This window comes from Arachis hypogaea, chromosome 15 (genome assembly GCF_003086295.3).
Source record: "Arachis hypogaea cultivar Tifrunner chromosome 15, arahy.Tifrunner.gnm2.J5K5, whole genome shotgun sequence".
Taxonomy (NCBI): domain Eukaryota; kingdom Viridiplantae; phylum Streptophyta; class Magnoliopsida; order Fabales; family Fabaceae; genus Arachis; species Arachis hypogaea.
In genome coordinates, this window is record NC_092050.1 from 17,637,559 (window position 1) to 17,650,645 (window position 13,087).

A 13,087-nucleotide genomic window follows, 5' to 3' on the forward strand; every position below is an offset into this window, starting at 1 on the left:
GAAATTAAAAGTCAAAAGCAATAAAAGTCAAAGCAAGTAAAATTAAAGTGCAAGTAAAGGAAACTTAAAATGCAAGAAACCTCTTGGCAAGTAATTGAGGACTAAGGCTACCTATCCTAGTCATTGACCACAAACATATGATGATTATGAAGAGTTAATCCTGCTTAGTCAACCTTACATCGAAGATAAGTCAAATAGGCATAGTTAATTTCAATCCCTAAGTCCTATGTCAACACTAAGGGGTCACATAGAGTCAAGGAAAACCAAATCAACTAACTTACTCTAATATATCAAACAAGAATGGACATCAATGACTCAAGGGATACCAAAGTCAACAATTCCAAGCCAAGAGTGTAGAAAAACTAAGTAAAAACTAAGCCAAGCATTTTATCAAACACTTGGTGTGCATGAGAATAAAATAATATTAAAATACAATAAAATAAATTCTAAGACTACCAAATCAAGAAAGTGACAACGACAACTAAAGAAAGCAATAAATGACATGGAAACATAAATTTGCATTAATTAGAATTAAAATAACAAAGGTGTTCATAACATGAAAATTGCCATAAAAAAGAAAAGAACAAAAGAGATGAAGAAGATAAAGACAAGAAAACATAAAAACATAAAGGAAACTACATTAAAACAAGAATTAAAGTGCTGAAATTAAATAGAAACTAAGCTAAAAATCCTAATTCTAGAGAGAGGGGGGAGCTTCTCTCTCTAGAGAACTAAAGCAAAAACATAGAAAACCTAAACCTAATTGCCCCCCTTCATTCCTCTTCACTTTGGCCTTAAATAGCTTCAAAAACTGAGTTGGAATGGGTTTTGAGGGTCCAGAAATTGCTCCTAGCGGTTTCCAATTAATGAGCTCACGTGCAGGGACCTGTGCGGACGCACAGATGTGTGCGTCCGCACACTTGTTGTTTTCTGACCTGTGCGTATGCACAAGTTGTGTGCGTTCGCACAGGTAGACTTATGTCCACTATAGCAAATTATATATCAAATCAAAGCCCCGGACATTATCTTTTCAATGCCGCTGGAACCGCTTCATTTGGACATCTGTAGCTCAAGTTATGACCAATTTAGTACAGAGAGGTCAGGGCTGGCAGCTTTCCAAATCTCATTTCTTCATGGTTTCTTCCCTTTTGCATGCTCCTCTCCTCACTTATCCAACCCATGCTTGTCTTGAAAACCTGAAATTACTTAACAAATACATCAAGGCACCAAATGGAATTAAAGTGAATAAAATTAACTAGAACTAAGCACAAAAGAGCATGTTTTCACATTTAAACACAATTTAAGAAGAAAACTCAAAAGCATGCTATTTGGATGAATAAATGTGGATTTATGTGATGAAATCCGTTCAATTCAAACCAAAATATACTAACAAATATGGACTCATCACCTGGCTTCGCTAATTACCAACTACACGGTAAAGCAGTCATAAACAATAGTTAATATCAACAACACGGTAAAGAGCAAAAAAGAAGAGTAAACGCCGACAAGGCGGGAAAAAATGGTTTGTCACATGCCGGTCAGGCGGCAAACAAGTTCGAACAGTACAAAAGGTAATAAACATTACAAGTTACAAAAACACAAGTTGCAAAGAGGAGTCACTTCTTCGGAATATCGACGATCTTGCCATCCTTGATGGTCTTGAAAACGCCAACAGTCGAGGTGTCGAAGTCGGGAGACAGCAGCTTCACTTGAGCTTTGAGAGCCTCCTTGGTCATCAGGATGGCATTCTTGCCCTGCTTGACGGTCTCTTTATACTTCTTCTTAAACTCAGCAGTCTCAGCTTGAGCCGTCTTGACCGAGGAAAGAGCAACGTCACGCTCTTTCTCCAATTCGGCCACCCGACCTTGAGAGGCGTTAAGTTGACCCTCCAATGTAAGCTCCCGGTCAGTAAGATGAACCACGGCAGCGTCAGATGTCTTCAGTTTCTCCTTCGCGGTCTGCAACTTGTCGCCAACAACCTTGGCCTTCTCTTCGGCCAACTTGGCCCTCTCCTCGGCAGCTGCGAGCTGCTCCCAGAGCAATTTCACTTCCTCTTTGTATTTGACGTTAGCCTTAACCGAAGAATTAAGCTTCATCTCAAGAGATCGGGACCCCGCCAAAGCAGATTCAGCCTTCCTAGCTATGGCGGCCCCCCTGAGCAGAGTACGGTACATCCACCTCGCCTGGGCAGAGAAGTCCCCACCATAGAAGAAGTCCTCCGTGCCGGGGAGTAATTGGGAATCAATAAAGCTCCCGGCATCGAAGTTCTTCTCCATAACGGTGAGAACCCCCTCCGGGCTAGAAGACGATCTCTTTTTCCTTGGCTCCTCAATTATTTTAAATTCAGCACTAGCAGGTGATTTCCTTTTCTTTGGATTCTCTCCTTCCTCCTCGGCCCCCTCAGGTCGGGACCCCGAGCCATCCCCCGCCTCCAGCTGAGGACCCAAAGAGGCGTTGGCCCCGGTCCCCTCCCCCTGGGCAGGCTGGGACTGGACCTCAGGCTCAATGACGTCGTCAGCCGGGGTCTCCTGAGCGGGGGTAGCAGAGTCGTCATCACTACCTGCCAAGAAGGTATTGAACAAACCCTCAAGTCTGGTCACCTCGGCAGACATTGACACTACAGTAAAACACGGAAAACATTCAACCGTCAAAATGGGCAGGTAAACCAAAACAACATGCAAGTAAAAACAAGTCACTAAACGACTACTCACGGATATAACTCCTGGCCATATCCCGGTCACCCATAAGAAGATGAGGGTTAACAAGATTTCTCCCGAAAATAGCCAACAAGACGTCGGCAACCCTCTTGTTCTCGGGGGACAACCCTTTATACGTTATCTTAGTAAAGGCGTTAGTCCCTACCCCAAAGCTCCAGTACGTCGGTATGCGACGTTCCCCCTCTAGAGTCAACCAAAAAGGATGCCGACCTTCGGCCGGGCGGACCTTGAAGTACTTATCCTTAAAATCGTGATACGAATCTTCAAACACGCCGAAGATCCACCGACCCTGGGCCACCTGGAAGGACATGTAGCCCTTTTTAGCCCTCCCCTCCTTAGAAGGATTTGTTAAAGTAAAAAGAAAAAGAAACACTTCAACCGACACCAGCAGCTCCAGATATTCACACACTATCTCAAAACAGCGGATGGAAGCCCAGCTGTTCGGATGCAATTGGGACGGCGCTACAGCACATCGATTGAGCAGCGCCATTTGAAAAGGAGAGAAGGAAAGGCGGACTCCCAAACGAGTGAACATGGCCTTATACAACCACATCCAGTCAGCGACCTGAGGAGAGTGCAGGTTTAGTTCATATATTCACTCGTTGTCGGCAGGAACAAAGACTGCGTAATTAGCTTCCTCGTCGGTACCTCCACAAAGGTAGCCAGCCTGTCGAAACTCCTCCAGTTCCTCCAGGGGTATTTGGTTCGGGTCTCCTTTACATCCGATGTTACCCAGGCATATCGGTCGTACGGAGCCGGCCTCACGACCCTTACGACAGGACGCTGAGCCATACCTACAGTGGGGGTACCACTCAAAATCAGTCTATAAGGCCGGGAGGTCGGAAGTACTACTAGAAAACTACAGCACTACCAGCAACTACAATTTGCCTATCCATTAACTATAACCATCAAAATAAAGTCAAGAAAAACAAAATCCTAGAATGGTAACCCCCCTACAGCATCTACCTAATGCTAAAACACAGGCGAATACGCAGTTCACATCAGGCAGTTCATACCAACAGTACAAACGCGCATGCAAAGCTAGAAGGATAAACACCAATATTAAGAAAAAGAATAGGAAGCTTACCAGGATAAGGATAATAATGGAAAGAGATCGAGGACTTGATGAGGAGCAAGATGAAACAGAGGTGTGCGATGAAGATTCTCGAGAGAAAAAGGAGAAAGCAAAGGAAATGTAGCAGAACTGAAATGAAACCGAACGAAAACCGCAAGAAAAACCAACTCTGAGAAGCGCAAAGGACAGGGGCATAATGGTCTTCTCCCGCGGGATTTTGAATTGCCATTAAGAGCATTAAATACTCGGCGCGATAAACGAGGTGACAAAGGGTGCACCCCAACAACGAACAGGTCTGCACGCGCACAGAAAGCGCGTTCTCACCACAGGGGACCGACGAAACGACGACTTTGTGAGGGAAAAAGGAACGCGCCATCAACGGTGCTCGCGACAGCAGCTGGCGCGTTAGGGGCACTGTTACGGCCCAGCCCAGCTGAGCGAAATTGCCGCCCGGTCATGGGTAAACCGATCTGCACGGTTGGCTCAGAATATGTAACCCGCCGGGCCAACGACCCAGACACGCGTCCTGGTTGACAGCTACGTGACAGCTATGGGAAGCGAAGCTTCCAGGAAGGAGACCTCCCCTCGTGGGACCCACACACTGACAAGGTATATAAGGGGAGGGTCTTACCCCTCCCCAGAGCTACGTCACCACAACGTTTTCTCTCCGCCACTTGCACACCCATTGACTTGAGCGTCGGAGTGTCCTTGCAGGTGGCACCCCCTCAACTCGAGAAGAATCCGGGAGGCCGGTCGCTCACATTGTTCGTTCTCAGGACCCAAACTGAGACAGAGACTCACTTTCACACCCAATCAGTCATCCCGAATCGTCCGGTACCCAACTTACCGAACACACACACACGACTGTGTTAAGTGTATATTAAAATTAACTATCTAAATCAATCATTAATATAAAAAACATATTAAAATATAAATATACATTAAAAATAAATTAAATTACATATGTATTTATACATAAATATATTAATAGCTAATTTTAATCATTTAATGGCTAATTTTAGTATACAAATAATATTTTTAAGTTATTTTTATGTAAAGTGAATAAATAATCTAATCATTTTTAGTTATCAATTTTAGGTGAAAACAACTAAACATAAATCTCTACCATTAAATAAATATATTAAATTATGAAATAGATTTTAATTATTATTTTTATATAAAAAAATTTAAATTACAGATATGTCCTCATGTTTGTGAAGTGAGAAGGGAAACGGCAGCAGTGCATTTCCTAGAATAGAAGAAATAAAAGAATTTGTGATATGATGACGATGATGATGATATGTCTGATGCACTCACACTATTGAATTCCATCCGTCACAATACAAGCTCTCTCCAAATCCACGTGTGTTCTCAGCACACTCTCCATTTGCATGTTTCAACATACACATTTTACCCACTTTATATTCCTCCCTTGCTTCTTCTCTTCTTTTTTTCATTCATCATCTTTGTTCTATCACTCATCATGATGGATTTGATAAACAGTGTGCTCAACTTGTTTGTCCCTCCTGCCAGTTTGATCACGCTGGCTTTCTCATGGCCTGCACTCTGTTTCCTCCATGCCTGCGAGTGGCTCTACAACACCGTCTACGGCGACAACATGGATGGCAAGGTCGTCATCATCACCGGTGCTTCTTCCGGCATCGGAGAGGCAAGTTCACTCTCTTTCTTTCTTCTTTGTTTCATGACATGGTATCAGAACTTCTATTTCGTGACAGTTATATAATGATTTGGAAATTGGAATAATGAATTTGTAGCAAATAGCATATGAGTATGCATTGAGGAGAGCATGTTTAGTGCTGGTGGCACGAAGAGAGCACAGATTAAGAGGGATTGCGGAGAACGCCAGAAGAATGGGCGCAAGGCATGTCATGATTGTCGCAGCTGATGTTGTTAAAGAAGATGAGTGCCGCCGATTCGTCAATGAAACCATCAATTTCTATGGCCGTGGTATGTATGAATGTATCTACTTCATTACTTGTTATCTAGATCATTATTTTCCATTAGCAATAATTGAAGTAATGGTTTTGTAGTACAAGTACCTAACGAGTACACACCAATAAAAAATGTTTGTTAAGTGTTATACCTTATGTATGTACTCCTACTACAAAATTAATTACAACTGAGCTTACATTATTGTTAATGAAAAATGATTTAGATAATACTACTCGTTTCTAACCAATAACTTGTTCATTTATGTTTCCATGGCGTTGATGTTGCAGTTGATCATCTTGTAAATACAGTAAGTTTGGGACACACATTCTACTTTGAAGAAGTTACAGACACATCAGTTTTCCCTGTTCTCTTGGTAATAAATAAAATAAGAATAATTTATTTCCAATTCGCAGCATTAAGACTTCCAATTTTTCTTAAAATTTGATACTTTAATTTTTCAGGATATTAATTTCTGGGGGAATATTTATCCAACACTTGTGGCTCTTCCTTACCTTCATCGAACCAACGGTCGCGTGATTATCAATGCATCGGTTGAGAGTTGGTTACCTTTGCCAAGGATGAGTTTATATGCTGTAAGAATTTATCAATTTAATTGACATCGACGTTCTGTGTTTTAATGATTTGTTGTCAATTGATTCGTTCTGTATTTTGTGTGTGTTACTTGGTGGTAATAGGCTGCAAAGGCAGCATTAGTGAACTTCTATGAGACTCTCAGATTTGAATTGAGAGATGAAGTTGGAGTAACTATAGCAACTCATGGTTGGATTGGAAGTGAGATGACAAGTGGAAAGTTCATGCTAGAGGAAGGCGCCGAGATGCAGTGGAAAGAAGAAAGAGAGGTAAGCCCTCGCGCACTAGCATTTACCATCTTAACTAATTTCACGTTTATTTAGATGCGAAAGAGAAAGAGAATTAGAGGATGAATTAGGACTTGTAATCATTACTCATCTTGAATTGTTGTTGATTGATGATAGATGAATGTGATAGGCGGACCGGTAGAGGAGTTTGCGCGGTTGATGGTGGCGGGGGCATGTAGAGGAGATGCATATGTGAAGTATCCAAGTTGGTATGATGTGTTTCTACTATACAGGGTGTTTGCTCCAAATGTTCTAAACTGGGCATTTAGGCTCTTGATTGCACCACAAGGCACCAAAAGGACTTCATCCTATGTAGGCACCGGCAGATCTCTTGAAGGAAGGCCCATGTTGGAGGCACCATCCCCGAGAACCGCCCTCCTCGCTCCCTATAGCTTCTCCGGCGGCGGCCAGTTGAGTTAAAATGGATTCAATCAAAGGGATCCCATCCCCTCCAAGCAATGAAGGAAGCAAGGAAGCTGTGGTTTAACTTGTATTCTTGAATTCTTGTTGGAAGCTTGTTTTTGTGGACCTATTATTATGTCATGTAGTCTCAGACCTATCATCTCTTTATGTAGAAACTACGAAAATAAATCTCTCTGGTAATGCATCTGTCGTATGAATCAAATATCTTGAAAACACTGTCTCACCAAAATGGAATTTCCTGCCTTAGAGACTTAAAATGCGGTGAGCTTTTCATGAAAGTGGTCACCAAATCTGTCATTATCTATATATTTGTATAAATATACATATTTTGTTTAATTTATTTTTAATATATATTTTATATGAATAGTTGATTTTGTGTGTGTATATTTTTGTGTACATTTAAGTTGAATTAATAATTATAAAGCTAATAAAATTTATTACAAAAAATGTTTGATTTGCAACAAAGAGAGCCCTTTTTAAAATTTTCAGTGCTGCTAAAAAATAGATTATATAATCTGACTTGGGAAGTTTAAACTTCGAAGTGAAGCAAGTTTTTAATGGAAAGCAAGAGTTTTTATTTGGCAAAGCTACTTGAGTGGTGCCCGGCAAGGTTCTTCACCCGCGAATCCTCCGACTGGGCTGTTTCTCCGACACTTTTCTCTCCAAGAACCTCGTCCAATTGTACTCCAACAGCGATGACATCGTCTCTGCACATCAAGTGTTCGCGAAAATGCCTCAAAAGAACATCTTCTCTTAGAATGACATCTTAGCTGCATACTGCAAAAACCGCAACTTGCAAGACGCGTGTCGTTTGTTCCTGCAAATGCCTGAAAGGAACACCATCTCCTTGAACACCATGATCAGGACAATGCTACGTGCTGGCTATGAACGACAAGCATTGGATACCTATGATTTGATTAAGTAACAAGGTGTTAAACCTTCCCATATAATGTTTTTAGTGCTTGTGGTGCTCTTTTGGATGCAGGATGCGGTAGGAAAAATCATGGGGTTGTGATCAAGCTTGGTCTTGACGGTCTCATTTATGTAGTTAATGTTCTTTTGTCCATGTATGTAGGTGCGACCTTTTCTGGGGATGTAATTCGTGTTTTTGATGACATTGATGAGCCTAATGAGGTTACCTTTACTACAATGATGGGTGGATTATCACAGATGAATAAAGTCAAGGAAGCTTTTGGAGATATTTAGGCTCATGCTGCAAAAAAGGGTTCATGTTGATTCTGTATCCTTGTCCAGCATATTGGGCGTGTGCGCGAAAGGAGGATTTGATGAAAGGGATATTGGTCTATGCAATCAGAGTTATGGAAAACAAGTGCACACATGCACTCTCAATTAAACTGGGATTTGAAGGAGACATCCATTTAAGCAACTCAACGCTGGATATGTGCGAAAATAGGGGACATGGATATCCCCAAAAGGTTTTCGCCAATATGAATTCGGCATAGTGTTGTTTCTTGGAATGTGATGATAGCTGGGTATGGCAACAAATGCAACGGTGAGATAGCTATGGGTATCTCCAGAGAATGCAGTGCTGTGGATATGAACCGGATGATGTTACTTATATCAATAATTCAATATGCTAGCAGCATGTGTCAAGTCTGGGGATGTTGAAACCGGGCATGATATATTTGATAGCATGCCATGCCCGAGTTAGAGTTCAGAATGCTATACTCTCAGTCTATAGCTAGAATGCAGATCATGAAGAGGCGCTAAAGATGTTTAGAAAAATGCAGTTCCAATGTTAGCATCCTGATCGGACTACATTAGCAGTTATTCTTAGTTCATATGCTGAATTGGGACTCCTTGAGACTAGAAAACAGGTCCATGAAGCCTCTCAGAAGTTCAGGTTTGACAAGGATGAGTATGTTTCCAGTGGTCTTGTTAATATGTATTCAAAATGTGGAAAAATGGAGTCTTCAAAGAATATATTCAGTAAACTGTCTGAAGTAGATGTTTGTTGGAACTCAATGATAGCAGGTTTCTCAATAAATTATCTGGACAAAACGAAGCTTTCTCTTTCTTCAAGCAGATGCGCCAATGCAGCTTCTATCCTTCAGAGTTTTCCTTTGCTACCATTGTGAGCTCTTGCGCAAAACTCTTTTCGTTATCCTAGGGACGCCAGGCTCAGATCGTAAAAGATGGTTATGATGATGACATATTTGTTGGCAGTACTCTTATAGAAATGTATTGTAAATGTGGGAATGTGGATCAAGCCAGATACTTTTTCGATATGATGCCAGGTAAAAACACGGTTACCTGGAACGAAATGATACACAGTTATGCAGAGAATGGATATCGTGATGAAGCTGTTTCCCACTACAAGGACATGATCACATCTGGTGAAAAATCAGATGATATTACTTTTGTTGCTGTCTTAACTGGTTGTAGCCACTCTGCATTGATTGATGAAGGAGTTTAGATATTCAATTCAATGCAGCAAAGATTTGGGGTGGTGCCAAAGTCAGATCATTACACTTGCATCATAGATTGTCTCTCGTGCAGGGCGATTCCAGGAAGTAGAAGTGATCCTAGATATCATGCCATGCAAGGATGATCCAGTTGTTTGGGAAGTGGTGCTGAACTCATGCCGCACTCACACTAACTTGAGCTTAGCAAAAAGAGCAGCCGAGAAGCTCTTTCTCTAAATTCGGCATTTTATGTGCTTCTAGCAAACATGTACTCTTCTTTGGGAAGATGGGAGGATGCAAGGGCTGTCAGAGATCTAATGAGTGACAATAGGGTCCGCAAGGATCTTGGTTATAGCTGGAGTGAGCACAAGAATGATATTCAGAATATTATATAGTCTATTAACCTTCCACCTTATTGGAAAACAACTCATTGATTTCTGGAAGACATGTTTCAGATGGCTACGAAATTCAATTTGTCAAGCCAGGAAAAAGGACAACACATGAGCAAATTGGTCACCGTCTCTCTCTGCTTTGTAGCACTCTAGTGATTGATTATAATTCTTGCACCAATTGTAACTGTGGATAAATTAAAATTGACCAACTTTAAAATGAAGATATTGTCCTCGTACACATAATAAATAAGACTTAGCTAGTTAGCTACATGATTGTTATGGTATCAGTAAAAATGTTTGATTTTTCTTTTTCTACCCGATAATTTAAAGAACTTAAATTTTTTTACTAAAATTTTCTATTTTAAGACATGACTCATGATGCTGACACATTGCGTCTTCTCTTGGTGAACCATTTATATCTCTAACTATCTATATTTGTCTTAGAATTAAGAAGGCTCTTTAGTCTTTAACAGTTTGACACCATTTATATTTATATTTATAATACATCATAAGATAAGATTAACTTTGCAAAAAGTAAGAGGAGACTGGAGAGGGTGACGATGGAGGGCAGTATCCGATGCTCCGCCAACTATGTTCCGTTGACTCCGATCAGCTTCTTGGAGCGCTCTGCCGTCGTGTACCGCGACAGCACCTCTGTCGTCTTCGGTGACGTCACCTACACCTGGTCTCTCACTCATCAGCGCTGCCTCAGACTCGCTTCTTCCATCGCCAACCTCGCTATTTCTCCTGGTCACGTGGTTTGTCACTTTCTTTCATACTTCGTCAATTTCGTGTATACATATCACACCCTTCATGTGCTGCTTCTGTTTTATTCATATATTCGGTTCTACTAATTTAAACTGAGTATTTTTGTTTTTAGGAGAAAAGAAATAATTGACCGAAAAGTTAAAAATAGGATGAAAATAGTACCTCACCAAATTAAAATTAAGAGATACTCCCTTTTTTACAAGTAAAACTTTAAAATTAAAATTACAAAGAAGATGAAGAAGATTTTCTTCTAATGGAGTTAGTTATCTTCATGTTAATCAAAACCAGATTGGAGAGTTCATCTCAAAAGAGTTCAATAGTAAAATTTTAAACTTGTAAGCACTTGTAGATAAGTGTTAAATCCCATGGTGATGGTTACTAGTTATTAAATATTTGATTGAGCAGGTTGCTGTGTTGGCCCCTAATATCCCAGCTATGTATGAGCTACATTTTGGTGTTCCAATGTCAGGGGCAATTCTCTGCACTCTAAATACACGCCATGATTCTGCAATGGTTGCATTGTTATTGAAACATTCTGAAGCCAAACTCTTGTTTGTGGACTACCAACTTCTTGATATTGCTAGAGGGGCACTGCAAATCATGGCAAAATCAAACACCAAGCTTCCACTTTTGGTCTTAATTTTGGAGTGTGGTCAGGCTTCACCGGACACGGCCAACATTTCACCCCCTCCCGGAACATTGATATATGAGGATCTTATAGCTAAAGGAAGTCTTGAATTCGAGGTGAGGAGGCCAAAGAATGAATGTGATCCAATCTCACTCAATTACACTTCTGGGACCACATCAAGTCCTAAAGGGGTAATCTATAGTCATAGAGGTGCATATCTCAATTCTCTGGCTACAGTCCTTCTGAACGAGATGGGGTCTATGCCGGTATATTTGTGGTGCGTTCCGATGTTCCATTGCAATGGATGGTGCCTCCCTTGGGGAATTGCTGCTCAGGGCGGCACGAATGTCTGCCTAAGAAATGTAACTGCTAAAGGAATATTTGACAGCATTTTTAGGTACAAGGTGACACACACTGGGGGAGCACCAACAGTATTGAATATGATAATAAATTCGTCAAGTGAAGTCCGGAAGCCACTTCCAAGGAAGGTGGCAGTGATGACTGGTGCTGCCCCGCCACCCCCGGATGTGCTCTTCAGGATGGAAGAACTAGGATTCATTGTGACTCACTCATATGGCTTGACAGAAACTTATGGTCCGGGGACAATTTGCTCTTGGAAACCAGAATGGGATAGCCTTCCCCGAGATATACAAGCGAAAATGAAGGCCCGCCAAGGAGTGACTCACCTTGGAATGGAAGAAATTGATATAAAAGATCCAGTCACAATGAAGAGTGTGCCGGCCGACGGAAAAACAATGGGTGAGGTGATGTTCAGGGGAAACACCGTGATGAATGGATATCTAAAGGATCTGAAAGCGACCCAAGATACATTCAAAGGGGGATGGCTTAGGAGTGGTGACTTGGGAGTGAAGCATCCTGACGGCTACATAGAACTAAAGGACCGGTCGAAGGACATTATCATCTCTGGTGGAGAAAACATTAGCACCATTGAGTTGGAGGGTGTGATTTATAGTCATCCGGCAGTTCTTGAGGCGGCGGTTGTTGGGAGACCGGATGATTATTGGGGAGAGACACCATGTGCATTTGTGAAGCTGAAGGAGGGTAAGAGTGCCACAGCAGAGGAGATAATACAGTTCTGTAGGAACCGTTTGCCGCATTATATGGCTCCAAGAACTCTGGTGTTTTCTGAGCTGCCAAAGACTTCAACTGGCAAAACACAGAAGTTCATTCTCAGAGAGAAAGCAAAGGCCATGGGAAGCTTGTCTAAGAACAAGATTAGTCGCTTGTAAATGTAAATCATACTAATCAATATTCAGTTTGGATGCATTGTTTTCCAATGACAGGTGCTTGAAATAAATGGTGCAAGTTTGATCATCATCTGTGCCAAAATCTGTCTATTAACTAAGTGTGTTTGGATTAAGGTTTGCAAATGAGTATTCTCATTTATGAATGTGCTATTTTAAAATTAACTTTGATTAAAATTGGATCAATAATAATGTAATTTGTATTTGAAAATCTTTTGTCAAACATAATTATGAAAAAATAAAATTTGTTTGGATGATGTTATTCAGAATTTATTGAAATACAAAATTACTAAAATAAAAGTAAAAACTTAAGACTAGCATATTACTTTTCAAAATAAAAGGTTGTAATAGGTAATTGACATCCTATTACTATTTTAACGTAATTCTCACACATGAAGAAGTAAAAAATTAGAATTATTCTTTACATACAAGCGTTTTTTTTCATATAAGTCTTTACAAGTTATTTATATTCACGCGTTTCGTACGATTGCTACACGTTCTTCTTCTTCTTGTTACTGCACGTTCTCCTTCTTCTTCTTCGTTATTTTTCTTCTTCATTATC

The 13,087-nt window shown here is 40.8% G+C and overlaps 3 protein-coding genes across 3 annotated transcripts; all 3 read left to right on the plus strand.

Annotated features, from left to right (window-relative positions):
• The first annotated feature begins 5,033 nt into the window (after window positions 1-5,033).
• LOC112749754 (11-beta-hydroxysteroid dehydrogenase B-like) lies at window positions 5,034-7,430 on the plus strand. The gene is made up of 6 exons (XM_025798116.2): window positions 5,034-5,461; window positions 5,568-5,760; window positions 6,033-6,118; window positions 6,207-6,338; window positions 6,441-6,605; window positions 6,741-7,430. The coding sequence occupies exons 1-6, from the start codon at window positions 5,093-5,095 to the stop codon at window positions 7,041-7,043; spliced, it is 1,248 nt and encodes a 415-aa protein (XP_025653901.1). The 5' UTR covers window positions 5,034-5,092; the 3' UTR covers window positions 7,044-7,430.
• Window positions 7,226-9,483, plus strand: LOC112748015 (pentatricopeptide repeat-containing protein At4g20770-like). The gene is made up of 4 exons (XM_029292903.1): window positions 7,226-7,307; window positions 8,032-8,180; window positions 8,810-9,141; window positions 9,234-9,483. Exons 1-4 carry the CDS (start codon window positions 7,226-7,228, stop codon window positions 9,481-9,483), a joined length of 813 nt encoding a protein of 270 aa, XP_029148736.1.
• A 26-nt stretch (window positions 9,484-9,509) lies between these two features.
• Window positions 9,510-12,595, plus strand: LOC112749753 (butanoate--CoA ligase AAE1). Its single transcript, XM_025798115.3, has 2 exons — window positions 9,510-10,622; window positions 11,038-12,595. The coding sequence occupies exons 1-2, from the start codon at window positions 10,425-10,427 to the stop codon at window positions 12,508-12,510; spliced, it is 1,671 nt and encodes a 556-aa protein (XP_025653900.1). The 5' UTR covers window positions 9,510-10,424; the 3' UTR covers window positions 12,511-12,595.
• Window positions 12,596-13,087: the final 492 nt, after the last annotated feature.

Bases quoted from the DNA above. Each gene is read 5' to 3' on its own strand.
- LOC112749754 (XM_025798116.2), top strand. From the start codon at position 5,093: ATGTCTGATGCACTCACACTATTGAATTCCATCCGTCACAATACAAGC. The intron at 5,761-6,032 runs GTATGTATGAAT...TTGATGTTGCAG, and splicing joins CATCAATTTCTATGGCCGTG to TTGATCATCTTGTAAATACA. The intron at 6,339-6,440 runs GTAAGAATTTAT...TGGTGGTAATAG, and splicing joins CAAGGATGAGTTTATATGCT to GCTGCAAAGGCAGCATTAGT.
- LOC112748015 (XM_029292903.1), top strand. From the start codon at position 7,226: ATGCATCTGTCGTATGAATCAAATATCTTGAAAACACTGTCTCACCAA. The intron at 7,308-8,031 runs GTGAGCTTTTCA...TTTTGGATGCAG, and splicing joins CCTTAGAGACTTAAAATGCG to GATGCGGTAGGAAAAATCAT. The intron at 8,181-8,809 runs GTTACCTTTACT...TTCCAATGTTAG, and splicing joins ACATTGATGAGCCTAATGAG to CATCCTGATCGGACTACATT.
- LOC112749753 (XM_025798115.3), top strand. From the start codon at position 10,425: ATGGAGGGCAGTATCCGATGCTCCGCCAACTATGTTCCGTTGACTCCG. The intron at 10,623-11,037 runs GTTTGTCACTTT...TTGATTGAGCAG, and splicing joins CTATTTCTCCTGGTCACGTG to GTTGCTGTGTTGGCCCCTAA.